Source organism: Adiantum capillus-veneris, chromosome 9 (assembly GCF_014529385.1).
Source record: "Adiantum capillus-veneris isolate H3 chromosome 9, ASM1452938v2, whole genome shotgun sequence".
In the NCBI taxonomy this organism is placed as follows: domain Eukaryota; kingdom Viridiplantae; phylum Streptophyta; class Polypodiopsida; order Polypodiales; family Pteridaceae; genus Adiantum; species Adiantum capillus-veneris.
The window spans coordinates 55,717,082-55,738,283 of record NC_140939.1 but is presented as its reverse complement, the minus strand read 5'-3'; the positions used below and the strand labels follow the sequence as shown (position 1 = coordinate 55,738,283).

General features: G+C 40.0%; 1 protein-coding gene across 4 annotated transcripts; it reads left to right on the top strand.

Moving 5' to 3' along the window:
• Positions 1-4,997: 4,997 nt before the first annotated feature.
• On the top strand, positions 4,998-10,648 carry LOC147450508 (uncharacterized). 4 transcript variants are annotated; one of them, XM_086519726.1, is made up of 7 exons: positions 4,998-5,155; positions 5,244-5,387; positions 5,554-5,622; positions 6,782-6,835; positions 6,938-7,549; positions 7,673-7,789; positions 8,407-10,647. In XM_086519726.1, the coding sequence occupies exons 2-7, from the start codon at positions 5,313-5,315 to the stop codon at positions 10,339-10,341; spliced, it is 2,862 nt and encodes a 953-aa protein (XP_086375852.1). In that variant the 5' UTR covers positions 4,998-5,155; positions 5,244-5,312; the 3' UTR covers positions 10,342-10,647. The 4 variants fall into 4 exon arrangements, with proteins under 4 accessions (XP_086375852.1, XP_086375854.1, XP_086375853.1 ...); XM_086519727.1 differs by having other exon boundaries at positions 5,000-5,155; positions 5,319-5,387; positions 8,407-10,648; XM_086519728.1 differs by lacking the exon at positions 5,554-5,622.
• The last annotated feature ends 10,554 nt before the right edge of the window (positions 10,649-21,202 follow it).

The window sequence follows — 21,202 nt, the reverse complement described above, 5'->3', positions numbered from 1 at the left end:
TCTATAGGCCGATATTTCAGTCAAGCTACAAAAAAGCATTGTGAATAGTTAAACATATCATCTTGCAGTGAAACGTCACAAACTGAAAGTGCAAAGTATACAATGCACGTCATACAGAGGTGCCATACAAAAGTATGGTGGAGAGTTGGCACTGTGATCTCTCCAAAAAATTATAAGAAACGAAAGTCGTGCCCTGCCCCGTAGCGTTTATGTGTTGCACCAAGCAAACACATGCGCATGGAAAATTGGATGCAGGTAACGGACCATGCATGTTGTCGAGTTGGAGTCACGCTTGTGCAATTGGAATGTGCAACGTTGTGAATATATATGCTCCCTGCCATACACAAAACACGCAGATGTGACTTTATGTTCTATGTCCTCTAATTAGTATCTCTCTCTCTCTCTCTCTCTCTCTCTCTCTCTCTCTCTCTCTCTCTCTCTCTCTCTCTTTCTTTCTCTATGTGTGTTGTAAGCTGCTTCACTCAACAATTATGTCTTCTTACCTCCTTGCTGACTAACTCGTGTTATGTATCGTGCTTCCCTATTGCACATGATAATGGCATCTTGAGCTCGGTATCCCCATAGCGGAAGGCACTATATTTAGTATGCTCATCAATAATTCAAACGCTCATCTGGCGAACTACTATTACGTGACACTCATGGACATAAGTACGGGTGGTGTTCCGCTCGATATCATTCACTTTCAAAACAGAGCCAAAAAGCAGCGGGAATGTTGTTATATTTAGCAGTTATGAAGCACATACTACCTTACATTCAGTTGCAAGCTAGGCATTGTGGCAAGCTATGACCAACTAGAACTTGTAAACGCCCCACGTTACACTTCTCAACACATTAACCTGTCGTTCAAGGCAACACGACGTCAAATTTGTTAGTCCACTTGACGGATGTTATTTCTAAGGGGTTTTAATCAAGGTCTCAATCAAGTAGCAATTCTCTTCAACACCGCTCGAAGGTGAGGGTGTAATGAGTGTGTTATTGTGGCCATAGAGACGGTATACTCAAGCTCGTCACCAACAATTGTGATGCCTTTGACAAACAATCTCACTTTCAAGAGCAATAGATTTGTTTTCTGCATTGAGCGTTCGCTTATGACCGTCTGTGAGTCTCGTGCTTTGAGTAGTAATGAGCAAAAGCCAACTCTAAAGGTTCATCAATTTTGGGCCTCCAATAACCACTTTTTGCGTGCAGAGGATGCAACATCTATCCATTAGAAACTAATATCTCTAATCAAAAGATGCAACTTGAAGGCTATCAAGGTGCGATTCCTCCAAAAGATGCAGAAGCCAATGCTTACAACAAAGGTACTTGTTGGAGTTAGGGTTGCACGAAAACACACACAACTTGGAGAAGATGAAGGAACCCCAAGGCACACAATAGAGAGTGTGTTACTTAGTGTGCAATGGAAAGATAGATAGCCCTAGAATGATGGGCATATATAAAATGCGCGGGGGAGAAAATCTCCTATAAAGTGGGAAAAAATGCCCCGGCGGTCCTAAGTGTGTTCACACACATCACTACCACATGTATATGGCAACAAATCCCCCCTGGAGTGATGCGATGAACAAGCGCTGGCACATAGAGTAAATGGAAGTGCCATGTCCTGAGGACATGATTAGTCCACAAAGGGGAGTAAGCCCAAAGCTTTGCGGAAAGCTTCAAACTTCTCACAAGACAATGTCTTTGTGAAAAGATCTGCAAGGCTGTCCTGTGTTGGCACATAAGCCAAGCTGATCTCTCCTCTTGAGAGCCTCTCCCTGATATAGTGATAATGCACCTCAATGTGCTTTGTGCGAGCATGAAAAACTGGGTTCCTCGCAACTGCCAATGCGCTCTGTCTGTCAATGTAGACAGTGTTGGCAGTGTCCTGTCCAACACCCAAATCAGCCATAAGACGTCCGAGCCATACACACGCAACTATAGCTGTGAAGACTACCACGTACTCAGCTTCACAACTGGAAGTGGCCACAGTAGGTTGCTTCTTGCTCAACCATGATATACATGAACTGCCAAGCATGAAACAAAAACCACTTGTGGACACTCACGTGTCAAAACAACCAGCCCAATCTGAGTTCGGAAAGCATTTAAGTCTGGCGGCAATGATTCCCCCTTGGGATAAAACAAGCCAAGATGTGAAGTGCCACTCAAGTAGCGAAAAATCCTCTTGACATTGTGCCAATGCTTAGACCCTGGGCTATGCATAAATCTGCTGATTGTGAGACTCCAAACTGAATATTTGGCCTCATGTTGCGTACATAAATGAGGCAATCCATAGCAATTTGGTAAAGAGTGACATCAGCAGGATCACCAGCATCATGTAGACTCAACTTCAAACCTGTTTCCATAGGAGTGGCAATAGGTTTGCAATCCTCAAGTCCAAACTTACGTAGCAATGTCTCTATGTAACTTTTTTGACACAAGGCAATACCACCATCACAATGCTTAAACTGTATGCTCAAGTAATGATGCAACAGCTCCAAATCTTTCATCTTGAAAGTAGCATTCAAATCAGCTTTAAATTCAACAATATGTCTCTCATTTGGTCCAGTGATCAACAAATCATCTACATAAAGAACCACAATGAGAAGGACATCACCCTCACGCTCTACATACAATGTGCTTTTTGTTGGACTATTAACGAAAGCTTCGTTTGACCAAATGAGTGTCAGCCTTCTCATACTAAGCACGAGGAGATTGCTTCAACCCATACAAAGCTTTGTTACATTTGCACACCTTATCTTCTTGTCCTTTCTTGACAAAAGCGCGAGGCTGCATTACATAAACTTTCTCAAATATGTCACCATTTAAGAAAGCAGTAACAATATCGGATTGATGTACATCCCAACCAAAATGAGCTTCCAATGTACATAGAAAATGCACAGTAGTCATATGACAAGTGGGAGCAAAAGTCTCTTCATAATCTATGCCTTTTTGTTGTGCATAACCCTTTGCAACAAGTCGAGCCTTATAGCAATCAATCTCACCATCTGACTTGCATTCCTTTCCCTCGACATTGAGTTGTGTGCCACTAATCCCCTCACACTCTATTCTAAAAGTGCAAGCAACTAGCATGGAAGTCGCTGGTTTAATTACTTGAGGATAACCATCATAAGCTTCGGTGTGATCGATCCTGCTAAGCCTTTCTACCCTCATGTCCACTTCGACGTTTACTCTTTCCATTTCTTCGGCCTTTGCCATTTGCATCGCCAACAACCCGATAGCATCAACAGAAAAATGTGCTGAACAGGCCTGCAAAGGCAATGAGTTTTGGTGATTCGACTTTAGATTAGGCCAACTGATCATTGATTGAAATCTGATATCTTCTGTTTCAATAGCACTAGAATAGACCTCTGCCATGGGTTGATCGTACAAAACATCTGATATTTGAGAGTGCTAATCACGTCGACAAGCATCCGAAGTACCCTCGAGCTTGATGATCTGCAAACTATAACCAGGGTTTGAAAGGTCTCCGGTACTCCTTTTTGGTTCTGCTCGACTCGCTACTGCACGAGCAAACAAGGCTGAAAGGAATTGGTGTGAATCTAAAGAGTTAGGCATGGGAACCTGCTGCATATCATTTTTGTGAACATTGAAGGATGGCCGAAGGCATAGGGTTGTTGAATCTGCATGATTCCGCCGATGGGGCAAACAATGACATTGTCGACCTTGTACTGCTGGACTGAATAGGGAGGAGCTTGGCGTACACACTCTATGTTACTGAAGAATGCTCTCGTCATGTCGATGAGGTAAGCTTTTCTTCATGGCGCTTCGCTTTCATGTGAACAAGTATAAGGTGCCAGCACAGCTAGCTGGGGCGTAGCCACTTCCAACACCATAGATCAGAGGATGAGAAGGCAGTAGGGTCCGCGTTTGAAGAAGCTCATGCGCGAGCAAAGCCTTCATCGCCTACTAGCATCATAGCCGACTCTCTCTCTCTCTCTCTCTCTCTCTCTCACACACACACACACACACACACACACACACACACACACACACAAAGAGTGGACATAGACAAACCTACAATCAAAACATCGAGCTGCTTCTAGGGAACCTGCGAACTGCTTGTGGAGAAGATTGAATTGCTTTAAAGAGCAATTGAGAAGCCTTGGGGAGCTTCAGAGGGGATCCATTTTGTATCTTGGGCCAGGGATGATGTTGAGTCGATTGTCTTCAAAGTTGAGATCATCATTTTCACTGTTGCTCTCGCCCCCAGTCACGTTGTTTGTCTCCTCTTCTTTCTCTGACGAGACTCTACATCATCGCGCTCCGACAGAGCTCTTGCGGGTCATAGATTTTTTGAAGGTTGACAAGCAACCTAGTAGAAGCGTTGTTCTTGTTTTTTTAGTTGTTTCCAGTGGGGTTCCTAGCCGTGCGATTCGAGCGGTGGGCAATGGCTCAAATCATGCCAAGTGGCCAAGTTCAAGAATGAAGAAAATCTCCTTTAGCTCACCAAGTAAAGAGAGAGGCGGGCGGGCCGTACAAGTAGATCTTTACTCTTTAAACAAGCTAGGGTAAAGGGGCCAATAAAAAACCACCCCCCAAAGAAAGGACAATGACAACCCCAATAATAAGACAAAGCTGAACCAACTTTGTGCAATTCAAAAGAATGCTCAACGTTCATCTTATTTGAAATGCAACCTTTTCATTGGGCAATGGATGACTTTAATCCTTGTTGGCACCCATGTCTTTCTTTTGGGGTTGGTGTGTATTCTTTTTCACACCCATTTTTGTTACACAGGAATGCATAAATGGCTTAATAACTTTCGGCTCCGATCGTAAAAAAAGTTGAGATCAATTTTTTCGTGAAGCTCTCGACGAAACGAATCAAATGAGCTACTGATTCGTTATAATTGGGCTCGGAGATCGGAGATCTAGGCTCCCTCTCGTAGGTGGCCTTAAGTTGGGGGTTTTACCCTATAGGCGGGCAACTCCACGTCATCATTAACGAGTTCAGGGAAGTAATGAAGCGAATGGGTGCGTTTTTAGCCTAGGCGCGGGGTTCAACTGCCGTGCCCTACTGCTATTACCTTCTGAGAGAGAGAGAGAGAGAGAGAGAGAGGAAAACGCTCGTACTGTAGTGCATGCTTGCAGAAGTACCAACCGTTCTTGTCGGCGGCGGCTGTGGCATTGGAATGAGGTATTCTTATAACTTTTCTTTCCTGCACATCAACATTCTGCGTTTCTGAAGTTGAGGAACCTAAATCTTGCAATGGGCCATGGTGCAGCAATGGCACGAGTTGCATTGTGCATTGATGTTCTCCAAGGTGGAAGAGCCCACATTTTGACATTTTGCAATGCAGTGCTTTGCATGCAGCAGTTGCGGATGCATGCGACGGGGGTTGTTGTCATCAAAGGACTACCGCATTGAGGTATGCAGTAGAATAGCTGTTCTTTCCTGCACATCAACATTCTGTGTTTCTGAAGTTGAGGAACCTAGATTTTGCAATGGACCATGGTGCAGCAATGGCACTAGTTGCATTGTGCATTGATGTTCTCCAAAGTGGAAGAGCCCACATTTTGACATTTGCAATGCAGTGCTTTGCATGCAGCAGTTGCGGATGCATGCGACAGGGGTTCTCATCATCAAATGACTACTGCGTTGAGGTATGCAACAGCAATAAGGGGACCAATTAGTGCCATTTTTCACTGCAGCCGCCGCCAGCCTGATAATTATCTCGCTTTTGCTGATCTTGGTTTGTGTTAGACAAATTCTATTCAGATGTTGTACTCAGAAGTTTTAGTGACACCTTGTGAATTTTGGATTATGGATGGAATTCTACATAGACAGCTCTTCAGCTTTTCGCTTTTCGATCTTTTTCCCAATCTCTCTTTACAAGAGATACATACAAGTGCTCATAGCCCATATTGGCCTGATTAGAGACTTAGGGGCATTAGCACAATCTTTCTTCTTTCTTTCTAAACAAGGAAAATGAGGCTTGTTGCTATGAAGATTAGGATTTTTGATTGCCACTCTATGCTCTCGCAGGGTTTTCCAATAATGAGATTTAACCAAGGTGATGCATTTAACACTGAATGGAAGGTTTCACTATGATGACTTTTAGTCAAGGATTATGATGTGATTCTTGAGTAATGATTTACCAACGTTGTCAAAACTTCAGCTCAGCAAGCTGCATGGAAGTAGGCACTACGCCAGTAGGTTTGGAAGGGCATTGAAAGCTCATAGATAGCTTCATGGACATCATCTTAGCATAGTCGGCCGCCGTGAGAGTCGAGACTCATCGTGTTTTTGTCAGGAGAAAGTACATGGTGAGGAAAAAAGGCGAAATACTCTTTAGAGATTTGCCCCATTATTATTCTAACTGTGTTAAGCACAGGCATGAATTTGCGTGCTGCCCTTTATGCAGACATGGACAGAGAAAGCACACATCAAAAAACATCCTCTTATCTTCGAGCCTGCCGAACATTGAATAGAGGCTTAAGGCTTGCTTTACCACTAGAATAGGTTTCGCAATCAGGAGTGGTGCATTGGCTCCATGCCTTCTAGGTAATCATGAAAAGAAGAGGAAAGAAAGCAATACTCATTCTGGATGGAACTGAGCTTTGTAGGTTGCATGTGTGACATACGCGTGGTGGCATTCAGTCTTTTTATTCTTATGTTTACTGTGCTTCTATTTCAGGATCTCTGCAATTTTCTGACCTGACATGTTCATTTTAATTTTTCATTACCTTCGCAATGTTAAGAACTGTAAATGTGCCTTCTTGCCTTTTGTTCTACAAAAAACTTTTTCTGTGTATCTGACAGGGTCGTTTTGTTTCCAAGCAAAGAAGTCACTCGTGTTGCGGACTCCCCACTCGGGTGATTGTTAGTGCTTTTTGAAGACTGCTATTGTAGCATCAATAAATCAGAAACGGAAGGCAACCCATACCTTACTGTGGCATACCATTGTCACCAATGCAGATGGATCATAATGAACCAATGCTTGAAGGAATTGAAGGTTTGAATGTCAACAATACAAGGCCTGTCACAAGGCTTCATCAAAGAGATGACTTATGGAATGATGAGAGTAGTTCACACCCTGAAAAAACATTTTCAAGGTGTGACGACCAACTCCCACTTCCTCTCAAATCTGTAAACAGAAAAACGCTCATTATCAAAGCGAACCCAACAAACCAAATGAACAGTTCTGGCAGCAAAGAAAGAAATATAGGGGATTTGTTAGTACAAGATGCCAGGTACAGTGCTCTCAATAATCATGTACACAAGAAGCCCAGCAGTGCAAGCCATCTTGACATCCTTTCACCAAGCACAGATATTGGCAATACAAGAGCATTGGCGGGTCTTATTGTTATGTGCAATGATAAAGTGCGGAGATCTTTCTTTAAATATGGTGTGCTTGGTGTGCCTCTAAGAAAGAAGCCCAATTTGGATAGGGTTGATGCAAGCACTTTGATCTTTCTGTTTGAATTCGAGGCCAGAGCATTGTGGGGAATATACCAGGCATCATCGGAGGTGAGTATTGACATTGAAAAAGATGCGTATCGCGGGTCAGAAACTGCTTTTCCAGCACAGGCGAGTCTCGCTCTTGAAATGTGATGTTTTTCTCATGTCCAGATCAGCTCTTAAAAGTTAAAACACATCATTCCTTCCTCTACATTGAATTTTAACTGTTCACAACTTTCTGATACGATGTAGGTCAAGTTTCACATTCTTCGAAAATGCAGGCCACTACCTGAGAAGCTCTTTAAACTTGCAATTGCAGACAACTACTACACTCCAACAAAATTTCATTTTGAACTGATGGAGGAACAGGTAACAATAATGCTCTCTTATAAAAGCCGATGGTACTTAACTTGTTAGATCTAGAAGCTACTTGTCCGCATATTATACTTCGCATATGATTGGAACCCAAGGAATGCATACACAAAAATCGATGCACAGATGCTTGTACATCGGCAATGGCCATAAGCACCACTTTTGCTTTACTTGCTCAGACTGCAAAAGGTCACTATGAGGAGAGAAATTGAACATGCAATTAGGGCAACATACCTTACTAGGCAGCTGGAGCTTTGGATGCAGTGCAGTTAGTGTTTTGTAATTCTAGGTCATGCATATGATGGTTTTTGAATGTAAATGGGTTGCATATTTCTGCAATGTACTCACCTTGGCTACAAAGTTCGACGTGGGGAAAAATTGCCAGGAATAGTCACTAGCATGTGCGGCTGCCATAGATGTGTTGAGCGATCATGACAGGTGGAAAGCTGATGAGAGCTGCGTAGAGGATAAGGAGAAACTATAAGTTTGATTTTGCGAGGGTGATGTTGCAAAAACGTGTGGTTGTGTCTGTATCCATGGTGTTTAGTGCTCTAAATGGAATGTGGTGCACCCTATGTCCAATTTTTCACTGAGATCCATTCTACAACTTGCAGGTCACATTTTTGACAAGACTATATTATGTGCGTGATGCGGAAAAGCTGAGACTAAATAACAGAGCGTTACTTACAGAGGAGGCAACCACTCTCTATGAGACCGCTGACGAACAGAGATTCTTAGAAGGATCTGTATACCAAGTTGATTGTGTAAGAACAAATGATAGAAATACATCCAACCCTCATGAAACAATTTCTGGACTTTCCCAATGTAAGCAGCTGCTATTGAGGGGGGGTGACAATTCAGAAGCACATACTAGCGCCGCAGATGAAAACCTTCCGGATGGTGCTGCATATGATCACCCAAGGTACTTGTTCTGGCATACAAAAGATATTTCTAACATAAAGACCCACAAGGATCGCTCTCATGTGTTGAAAAACCAAGCATTGGAATATAGCATTGATGATGAGCAGATTCACGGGTGTGCCAGTGTCAGAGTTGACACAACCTTGCTTGAACCCAGGACCTCATCCTTATACTGCTATCCACATATGGAAGAGGACATTCTTTCAGAGGAGCACTTGAGACGTCAACGCTGCCAACCTAAGCATTTCCACTACGCTGGAAATCCAAAATATAAATCTTGTGACCCATCGAAAAGTTTTCCTGATGCAGCTATGGAGTCAAATGCAAGAACAAAGCAATCCTCCGATGAAGAAAACTACCTACACTTGCTGGAGTTAGGGCAATTGAATGGTGGCATACACTCCAGGCTGCTGACTTTGAGAAATCCCCAGCCTGACATCTCTGCTTGTCAGAGGCTCCATAGAGGCAATTCTGCATGTGGTGTGGCCTTATGCAATCTAGATTTGCACTCAAAGAGGAGGTTGAACCCAATGGACCAACCAGAAAATCATCGCATGGAGCTTACTCCTGATTTGCAGGCATGGGAAATGCATGAAACTATAAAAGACCAAGGCAATGAACATACGATAGAAACCCTGAAAAAGAGGCGTTTGATTTCATCTGAAGATGCGTATGTAAACACCCATTACTATTCTGTTGATGGGTTTTCTGCAAGGGGAAAATCATGTGCAGAATCTCACGACGATACTGTAGAAGGCGATTCTGGGAGAAGCCAAGAAGCAAGCACATGCATAAGGAGACGAGCCCCTCCAGAAGAAGTATGGCAAGGTGATCTGTGTCGCAGAAGATTAATGATGTTGAGGAGCAAATCTGTACAAGATGTTGAAGTGGAAAACCCGGTGTGCATAGCAGAATGCTGTATATCCAAACGGGAAACTGTGCAATTGAAGGATGATGAGCAGTGGTTACAAAGCATTCTGTGTAATGTTAAGGACCATACAAAGAGAAACCATGAGGTGGGTGATGGTGGAGCTTGTGTAGGAGATAATGGGCATGTCTCTGGAGACACTAGTACTATCATGTCAAAGAGCTGCAATGTAGTGAATCTACTGAAAGCTGAGGAACAAGACATCCAAGTGCAAGCCGACCAAAATAGTGTACCAGAGTTGCACTCGCGACGATCGCACCAGAAGTTGTCCTCGTGTGCAAGCATTGCACACAATGAGGTTGAGTATGTGAAACCACCCAGAAAGAGTGTATGGTCTCGTCTTTCAGCATCCAGAAATTGGTTGGATTCCAGGCAGATCTCCATCCCCAATGAGGGAATGCAGAGTGAGCTTAACAACTTGCTATTTAGTGAAGCTTTGCCTTTCAAGAGAAAAGTAGAGGACATAACAGAGTATGAAGTAGATGAAAGGAGCTCCCATAACGATGATGATAGTTCGGCCTTTGTGGAAGATGGGTTCAATGTGCAATTTAAGCGAAGAAAATTAGGCACTTCTAGAAAAGCTGACCCATCAAACACATCACAAGAGCAAGGAGGGGTGGATGACACTAACATTAATCCCATTGATAGAATGCATAGCAATCACCCAAGAGAGAGGAGAAAAATTAGGCGGCCACTATAGTTAGTACCAAGTGCCCAAGTTTTGCTATATTGAGAAATTTCAATGCAGGGTTTTGTCAAATGCAAATGTTTTGCTTTACTTGGGGTTTTTTAAAAGGAAAAACTGAAATTTTACATTGTGGGATATGTGGGACGTTGTGTGGGTGCAATGGCAATGCTAGAATGTTGTTGAGTTCGAAAAGGGTTCATTTATAATTCACTATGTTTGCCAGTGGAATAGTGATGGGCTATGGCCAAAATTTATTTGAACAAAAGCTATGCTTGTTGCAAATGTTAATTGGTTTTAGGACTCCACTAATTATCCACTAGATTCTTTGTCCGTCTCGTATTCTTACCATTCATTTTGCATGATTACCTATTGGCTTCACTTTAGAAAAGAAAAAGAATTTATTGTTGGTTAAGGATATTACACCAAAGAATGAGAGAGAGAGAGAGAGAGAGAGAGAGAGAGAGAGAGAGAGAGAAGAGAGCGAGATTTCCTCGACATGAGCAAATTTTTTGTTCCTGTAGGGAGTGGGTTTGGATCTTATACACGATGTTTTGGTAGATATGGCCAATTAAGGAACAAGTGTTTTGATTGAGTTGGAAGAATCTAGTTAGTAAATGAATATAATGGAAGGAGAGCTAGTAGGTAGGCTAGTACTTCATTGTTTCCAAATTTGGTTGCCTTCTCATTAAGGCTCAAAATCCTTCAATGCCTTTGGAGAAGCTTTGGTCACATGCCCTCTTGAGTAAGTACTATTAAGAGATGCTATCCCACCTTCGGTAACCTACCTTCTTAATGCGGTAGTATCGAACCATACCTTAGCATGCTTGTACATGTTTAGCAAGATATGGTTAGCATGCAATCATGCATGAGACTAGGCTTCAGGTACCAAGTCACTACATATAGACACATGGTACACACTTTATTTGAGTTCATGTTTCATCAAGATGCACATAGACATGGACACCATTGTACATCCATTCGTCTCATACACCAATGTTGCCTTTAGATGTTTGAATCTCTCTCTCTCTCTCTCTCTCTCTCTTAAATTAACGTCTATGCGGTAGATGTTTGTACTCTCTCTAAAATTTAAGTTTGTGTTTCTCTCTCTCTCTCTCTCTCACACACACACACACACTTTTTTTGTAAACTCTCTCTCTCTCTCTCTCTCTCTCTCTCACACACACACACACACACACACACACACACACACACACACACACTATTAAACATACGGTTTTTTTTAATAAAAATATCGACCACACACGCACACATACACACATAAACATATACAATATCTATAATACCATTAACAAATCCATAACTAGCATGGACGCGCAAAAGTATTTTTTGGAAAAATAGACACCAAGCCACTAATGATCTACTAACCCTTTACCATGGCACAAGCAACCACATCACTAGTGGAGGAATGATGGATGGAATAGGAGACGGATGATGGCTCCAAGCAATGACAACTGAAGTTCTAATAAAAAACAAGCCATAGCCCCTTTTTTGTAATTAGTTCCCGTATGGAACACTTTTTTATCTTCGACATAAGGCATCAAAGGATGTATTAAACCTTTGAATAAGTAAATCAATTCCCACTGTGTTAAAGACATTTTCTTTGGCATAATTAAGTGGAAAGGGATAATCCTAAGTGGCTAAGGGGATATTTTTAGCAACCTCTGGTGGGTGGCTATACTACTTGCACATGCTTTGTTAAATGCACCGTTTGCAAGGCTTCTTACTAAATCACTTTGCGCATGAACTAGAACGCAAGCAACTGTGCGTAGATTTTGAGAAGCACACAATATTGCACCAGAGAACGCACAATATTGTTGTACATTGCAGTAAGAGCACACCTACCTCCTTTCGCTTGCGGCGCAACCTCCTCAACACCCTAACATAAGCCACTCAAGCTGGCTACACGCCGTATCTCTCTCTATCTCACCCTAGGAGCTACAAGCTGCACAATCTTCTAAACACTATAAACGGCGGCCCCATAGCCTTGCTGTGCAACCTCTCTCTCATCCCAACGCACTACAACGGACACGCATATCAACCAAAGCGGAGCCATAAGCATGCAAGTACAAATGAGCATCTAAAACGATAGGTAACGAATGGTATTTTTCCACACACACATAAGAGAAAGCGTTTTTTATACCCGGTTATACATACACAAGGTGTTTTTAAGAGCATAATAAGCAAGATAATTTAGTTGTTTTCTCTCCTAGAATCTCACACACAAGTAGATATACAACTGAGGATGTTTACACACACAGTTGCACACATCTAAAGGCTATGCTTGTAGCCATCACTATAAGTATGGCTCTAATAAGGCCTTATCACATTAGAAGTGCGAAATATTGATTGATTCATAGTTATATAAGCATAAACTCACATGTATATACACACACACATGCATGATTATGCAAAGTGTTTTAGTTTAGGATTTCACACACATATGCATAAACACGACATATACACAAAAGTACACAATACACATATGGAAGGTTTTCATATAACACGTATGCACTATTATAGTGTAGCGTAAAGTAAAACATAGAGGATAATACTGATAAACCACAATAATAATCTTCATCATAAAGCTAATAACTATCAAAAAATATCATTTGAAGGGATTAGCAGTGACGGAATTGCCGATTCTTGGACAATAAGTGCATACTGATGATGACGGAAAATAATAACTAGGTATTGTGATACATGTGCTTTACTTACATACGTTTCATTTGGGTTGGAATCATGTACTTAAATAAGGCTATTAATTTATATCATGTGCTCTCCTTTGGAAAGGTGTTTTAAAAAAGCCCACTAAGTGCTCTTGTTAAGTCAGTAAGCATAAATACAGAGATTGATAAAAATATGAAGCATTGGTTATGACAACCTCCTGTGACAAAGAAAGTCAATGTTTACCTTAGGATTTTATTTTTCAAAAAAGTGAGATATTACAAACAAAATGTTGTCGCATTTTTTATAATTAAGAAACTTAACCTTAAAATAGAGAAATATCATAAGTAAACAATGGTTTGGTTGAATCTGGATTCTAGAAAGTAAGGGTATATACCATAGAATGTAACAATTGGGGGATTCATACATATATATTTAAAAATACTCATAAAGTGGGCAAAAGTTAGGACTACTACATAGGATATTAACCACATGTGACTAATTATTGGGTAAACAGGGCTACAGGCAGATGGCTAGGATAAGCATCGGGACATATTTAAGCTACAACAGATTCGGGACAAGCTCATGGCCGCACATTGTAAGCAAAAGAAAACCAAGCCAATAGCAATTAGGGACCCTATCTCCAAACCATGTAAATCCATCAAACTTTTCGAAGACTGTAATAGACCCTACTTACATAGACAAGCTAAGAAAAACATAATATATGTTTAGGAGTATGGTTGGGGTCTAGGATGTGACAACAATAACAAGCAGTGGGGATTGCTTGGATACATGCCACCCATTTAATACAAATTAGTTCTAATTAATTGTTCTTGTGGTTGGTTGGCAGGTAAAGATCCCCGATCTCATCTGATAGGAGTTTCGGCTAAAACTCCTACTTTGTCATGTATCAAAGTATCTTTCAATGAATTTTATGTGAATCAAGAAATTCTTTGTTTTTTGTTTACACAATATGTTTTGCAAATAGTATTTAAGTCTCTTAGTATATGATTCTCAATGATGGGATTTTAAATTCAAAACACATGCTTAGGAATGAATACCCACTTATACGGTTGTTGAGTCACCAAGTTCATGAGACCATTGTATCTTCCCATTGCATGGGAAACATTAAATGGTGCATGTTCAACCCACTCACCTTTTACCTTATCAAATTTCCTAGCAACAACTATGGTATATTCATCTATTTCAGTCGTATCCTCATATGATTGACAAATCGCCCTCCCTTTATTCGTCGCTTGCTCACTAGCCTGCCCATCGACCACATGTCACTTAGCAGCCTTCCCATCAACCACAAGTTTGTCACTATCTCTACCACACACACACACACACACACACACACACACACACACACACACACACACACACACACACACACACACACACACACACACACACACACACACACACACACACACACACACACACATTACAGGAGGACATTGGAACTAGTTAATGGGCTTATTGCTTTTTACTTATGCAAAAATTGATCGGACAAGTACATATCCCGTCAGGCAAAGGCAGTAGTGGATGAATAAGAAAGACCATCAATAGCAAGTTTTTTAGTTTTTGGGAAAGGTTTTGTGCCATACTTGCGGAGATGGTGCTGCATATGGATGTATCTAGGAGAAGTTTTTTGACAATAATAAACATTTTCACCCTTGTACCATAAGTATAATCAATGTCTTTGTGAGAATGGGTTCTAAATGTGATATATTCTGTACACATGATAGAATTCAATGCTCATATGCTGGAGATGAGCAGAATAATGCCTAAAGTGGAATCTCTATAAAATTAGACTTGAATGTTTCTAAGCATAGCGGGCAAGTCTCCGAGCTGGACAAAAATAAGGAGGGCACATGGACTCACTTTAATTCAACCTTAGTGAGCGCGAGGGAAAGGAAACCACGTTTGAGGGCGCATATAAGAACACACAGCGCTACACAGAAGCTTGCATCAATCTTACACCCTGGCAATCGCGCATAGACATTCATTAGAGCATAAAGAAGCTTTGAGGTCTGGGCCCAACCAAAGAAGGCAGAATATACGCGCTGAGGGAATTCCTTGATGCATACAGCTTCCACAACAACACAGGACGATAACGACCTCGCAGGTAGATCTATGCTCTGATCTACTAAGTATGGCACTCGATTAAACACGCACACATCATGAAATATGAACACTGTCTTGATACTATTTGGTGAGTGAAGTACAAACTAGGTTTTTGTGTATTTGGGTAGCAGATATTGATTGATAAGGCATAAAGGAATTTTCATATTGGATACACACACACAATGAATACTTTTTGATGCATTTGTATCATACTAATCTGCATAGGAAAGGAGCATAGCGTACGGTGTCAAGGAAACCTTTGCAAATATGTGAATTAAACGCGAATTAGTAAATAAAAATAGAATTTTCAGGCTGCTGTCATAAATGCCTGGTATGGTCCGAAAGAAAATCGCTCACCTAATCCAACGAACTTGGACCTGATAGATATGTTTTGTAATGCAAATGCTTGATAAGTAGCAGTGAAAAACTAATGAAATATATTCCGAAACATAAGCTGTACTGTCTCAACCGAGAGTTGGAAATTTAGATTAAAATAGCTTTGAGCATGTAATTTTGCCTCTTATCCAATATGGTATAAAGTACATGACAACCTGTTCGACTCTTTGCCTAAGTAAACCATAATGTACTAGTCTGTACTTGCTCATCTGATGGATAATGGCTAAAGAACTCCGAGTTTTTGAAAAAAAGATATGTATGCCCACCTGACTAAACCATAAGGTACGGTTCTATAAGTGCTCGTCTGATGGATAATGGCTAAAGAACTTTGAGTTTTGTAAACGGTATGTATGCCCTCTTCTCATAATCAAGTATGCATACATCTGATGGATAATGTATTAACATGTACTTGGTCAGCAGAACTTAGGATATCCTTTCACAATCTAATCTCTGATCCGAAAGTATATCACAATAAAAAAATTGAAAAAAAGGGTCATACAGTAGGGCTGGCTTAGCTGGTCCGGGGAAAAAAACAATACAAAATCTATAATAAAAATGGGTTTTAGGAACCAGGATGGTTGATAAGAATACACATGCTTGCTCAAGTGTCACGTAGTTGTAGGAAGAACTTGGTGGTTGCAGTCTTGAAGACATAATCTGATTAATAAAATCTTTTTGTTGAAAAAACTGGGTTATGCTTACCCGATCATATGCAGGTCTTGATAACGTAGTTCTGAAAAGATATGAATGTTAAAGATTTTGGAAGACAGATGGTTGCTTGTCGAGAAGGAATAGTATAATGATTGGTTTTTTTTGAACAGTTTTGAATTACATATTATGCAGAACTTAAGGTATCCTTTCACAATTTAACCTCTGATCCGAAAGTATATCACAAGAAAAGAGTTGGGAAAAGGGACATACGGTTGGCCTGGCTTAGCTGATTCGAAAAAACAATATAAAATCTATAATGAGTTTTGGGAACCAGTTGCAGGCACATGCTTGCTTAAATGTCACTTAGTTGTAGGAAGAACTTGGTGGTTGTAATCTTGAAGACATAATCTGATTAATAAATTCTTTTTGTTGATAAAACTAGATTATGCTTACCCGATCATATGCAGGTCTTGATAAGGTAGTTTTGGAAAGATATGAATGTTAAAGTTTTTGGAAGACAACTGGGTGCTTGTCAAGAAAGAATAGTATAATGACTGGTTTTTTTGAGCAGTTTTGAATCACATATGATTCAGTATAGGGAAAACATATTTGGGAAGGTAATTGGAATAGTTGGAACCTTGGTACTATTATGGTTTCGTAAAAAAATTGCGTGCAAAAACAAACAAAACTGTCAAATTTTTCAAATTTTTAGTACATTGATTGCCAATGCTCATGAAATGAATGCTTGTCTGGCATAGGAACCAAGAAAAATAAGGTTGACTGTACGAATGAGGGTGAATAATAACCCAGAGAACATGAAGGCAATTAATAATAAGATACAAATGGTCAGATTGGAGCTTAAATCACCTACAGTGGAACCCTATAGGACTAGGGAATTCTTGCCTAGGAAAGCTAAAGCGGTTTTCTGAAGTTACCACTGTTAAAAATCATAATTCAGGATAGTAGTAGGGGGTTGTTCTAGGGTTGTGACAACAATAACAAGTGGCAGAGGTCACTTGGTACCTATCTACCCATTCATTGTAGCCTATTATTAATAAGCTTTGATGTTTGGATGGTGGCGGGTACCGATCTCTCCTTCACCTACTAGGGGATGTACCTACTCCTCCTGAGTGGCCAGTTGAACTTCATACATGATAAATTAATTCAGTAATTTATGATAATGTTTTCTTATTGCATAAGTATGGCCCTGTCATGCTTTGAAGTCTATTGTTTATGTTCATTGGTGCAATTCACTATACAGTTCTGTACAGTTGGAAAAATAAAGTAAACACACACACACACACACACATAAACACACACACACACACACACACACACACACACACACACACACACACACACACACACACACACACACACACACACACACACACACACACACACACACACACACACACACACACACACACAAGGAGCACTCTCCCCTCATCAAAGTGTGGCTACCCTGCCCTCTATGGTCTACAAAACTTGGGTGACAAGCATCGGAGGAGAAGAAGACTTCCTCTGCTACACACATGAACAAGGAATTGTATACGAAGCAGCTTATGGAAACATTCCTCTCCCTTTAGAGGATGGTTGCCCTATCTTCTAGGCTCTGCAACACTTGGATGGTAATTGTTGAAATAGTACACGAAGAAGATCTTCTCACTAGGACAGCCGCCCTGCCCCTTACGATGTTCATCATCTGGATGACAACATAGACATCTCCTCACTAGGTTTGGTCTATTATGCAATAACTTTGGGTTAGGACATTTGGATGAAACGACTTTGCTGCAAGAAATTTTTTTATTAGAATATTGTGCCGAGTATATTTTTGGATATGCTTACAAAGAGGACGTACTTACATGTGTGGCATACCATATTCTGCAATAGGTGTTAGATTCTCGGCATCAACAGGTTGTATTCTAAATACCTATACGTTGTACATCATCATACAGAATGATGCTTGTGAAGATTGAAAATGGGATATTTGAATGTTATACGCACTAACTTGGGTATGGATAGAATAGAAGTAACAACCCATTTTAGGATCTAGAATCATATTCATAGGGCTTTGAAACCTCTTCCAATGGTGTTTTGAATACTGCTTGATAACTAACAAAGTCATTGTGGACTATTTTCACATATAGTTTAAAAATGGGTTAACTTCAGCAGCTCGTCGGCAATATAATGAAATACTATTTTTGGCACTACTTTAAATGCTTGTGCAGGAATAGAGGTATGGTTGATCATCCACATACAATGTATATGTATTATCCATAGGCTCATCCAAATGAATTTTATTGGAAGAAGAGACAAATATCACATATCAGATAGATATCTTACACACGCACACTCTCTCTCAAGAGTATCATGCACTAAAATAGGTTACATACACATATCAATGTTGGTGCTAATTTGCAAAGATTTTTGAAGGATTCTTTTATTTGTTCTATATACATAACCATATGTAGGTTGGATAATGTTGTGGCTTGAGCCCTTGTCCACTCATAACTTGATGCTTGCATCTTTAGATTGTCTCTTGAGAGCATGATGATTCTTTCAGCTATTGATTTTGGGGACAAAAATTTATTACATTTTGGTTTATGGGTGAAAGCATGTTAATGTGTCACACTTTTTCATGTCCTGGACAATGCTAACTAGCACAATTTTGACATATGCTAACTAATATAATAACACAAGCTACATCTCCAAGATCTATAACGTACGATATATCAGTAGAAAGCTCTTGAAACAAGGAACCCAAATGTACAACCTCCGACAAATTTTGATACTATTTCTAAAAATTTTACCGGACGCCCAACTTTTTAAAGATGTGCTAACTTGAAACTGCTAACTAGCACAAAAAGCGCGACATGTTAACATGCTTTCACCCTTATTTAGTTTGGCATTTTATTTCCTAAACTTGTAGTTGTGGAGCCCGAGTTGGATATGAAATGTACTTGTGCACAGGAAAAACGTGAATAGATTGGGAGATCCTAATTTGAATGGTTTGGAACATTGCATGAGCATGCTCTTATTGTGTGAGACACTGTGTGGGAGAATATGACTCGAGCCATATGCCTTAAGTTTTTGTTTATAGGTTTGGAAATTCATCATGATCTTACGGCTCGAGACAAACAAGGCATGGACTAGTGGGTTTTGAGTTTTCTTTTACTTGGAGCACATTCAACTAGTTTTTTCTTCCTAATAAAAGCCTTAATCCTCAAAGTGGGGGTCTCTTTTGAGATGGCCGCTATTGAATTTGTTGAAATATTGTCCAGAATACAAACAAAATGTTGTCCGATTTTTTTCAAATGGAAGTCTATGAGATTACTAATAAATTTACTCGATTTCTGCTTGGTTGTTAATTTTTTTGCAATTTTTGACACCAATAACAAGGGGAAGGGGTCATTGACACGTGTCTTCCCAAGTAATGTCAATACTGATGTGCTTGTCTTCCCAAGTAATGTCAATACTGATGTGCTTGTGTTTCTTGGATGCTGACAGGTAAGCAATTCCTTCCTTGGAATTATGATGGCAACTACAGCAATAGCAGGAGATAAACCATCCCTTGGCTATTTTTTCTGATTTACAGATAGCCCTTAATAATTATGTATATTCATAAGTGATACAATTTGTGTCTAAATGTCTAGTCTCTATTTTTTCAAATGTACAGACTTAGATCTGTCATTTTTAAATCTAGTTTTTGTCTGTTATAAAGACTTAATTTTGTATATCTATATACCCATTGTCTAGTCTCTAGTCCCATTGTATGGTCCAATAGTTTGTAAAATCAAACTATTGTTAGATAATCAATCTTAGACACACGCGCGCGCGCGCACACACACACACACACATTGTGTTTTTTTAATAAAATTCCTCCCATTGCCAAGAACGGTGGAAAAAAAACAAAAACACAACTGTTTTTTCACAGGAAAACTTTGCTCTACAGACAGTAGGGAAAAATTTGTTAGATGAAGAAGATATAATATAATTTTCACACCAATCACTCTTCTGCAGGCTCGGAGTTGCGAGCCAAAACCACTACAAAGATGAAATTCTTCTCAACTTTTTAGCTTTTGCCTAACTCTTCTTAGTAGGAACAATACATTGATTCCCCATTTTGAAACTTAATATGTCATTGAAAAAATTTGTTAAACAAAAGTTCCTTTAAATTTTTCCCTACTGAGATAAATAGTACTATGTTTGTCAGTTTGGGCCTACTATCCTTAGTAGGAACAAGTGTTCGGGAAAAATCATTTTTTCAAATGTAAAAAATTCCTTTTCTTGAATTTGGCAAGAGGAAATTTTAGAAAATTAGGTCTATTTTTCAAGTTTTTACACTATTTTTTTCTCTATTTTGGGACGCAATTTATCCTTTTTCCCTTGCTCTCAATGGGCTTTTTTGAAATTGAAAACGACACGATATTAAGCTGAGACACATTTTATTGTCCCAAATTCTTTGCTTCTATATGACCTTGTCACGTCCAAAGAGAAAAATGGATTAAAGTTTTCTAGCATATGCATCCTCCTTCTGCATGATGAACAAAGACCAAGGAAGCCAAAAAAATAGACCCTTAGCGGTGGTGGTAGGAAAGGGGAAGACCTCAAAATTGAAGATTTCAAAATTACACTATACCAAATGTCAGAATGAGGGTCATACAACTAATGACTATACACTGAAAAAAAATTGGTGCAACATTTATCAAATGAAGAATCATAACACCTATGGCAATGCGAATATAGTTTTATAAACATGGCAAGCTCGAAAACTAGCAAATTCGACAGCTGAGTCAGCTAGCCACCAGTGCAGTCCAAGTTCCATAGCAATCGTATAGCACAAGGAGACTTAGCAAATTTATGTGATCTCTTTAAGTCATCGAGGTTGAGGCGGATATGGTTGAGATGTAGGCCGACCTAATTCCTATCCACCTAAACAAAAGTATTGCTCTTTTTTTTTTGGATGATAACCATTGGTGCAATGAGTGTAAGGAAAGTACGGAGTATC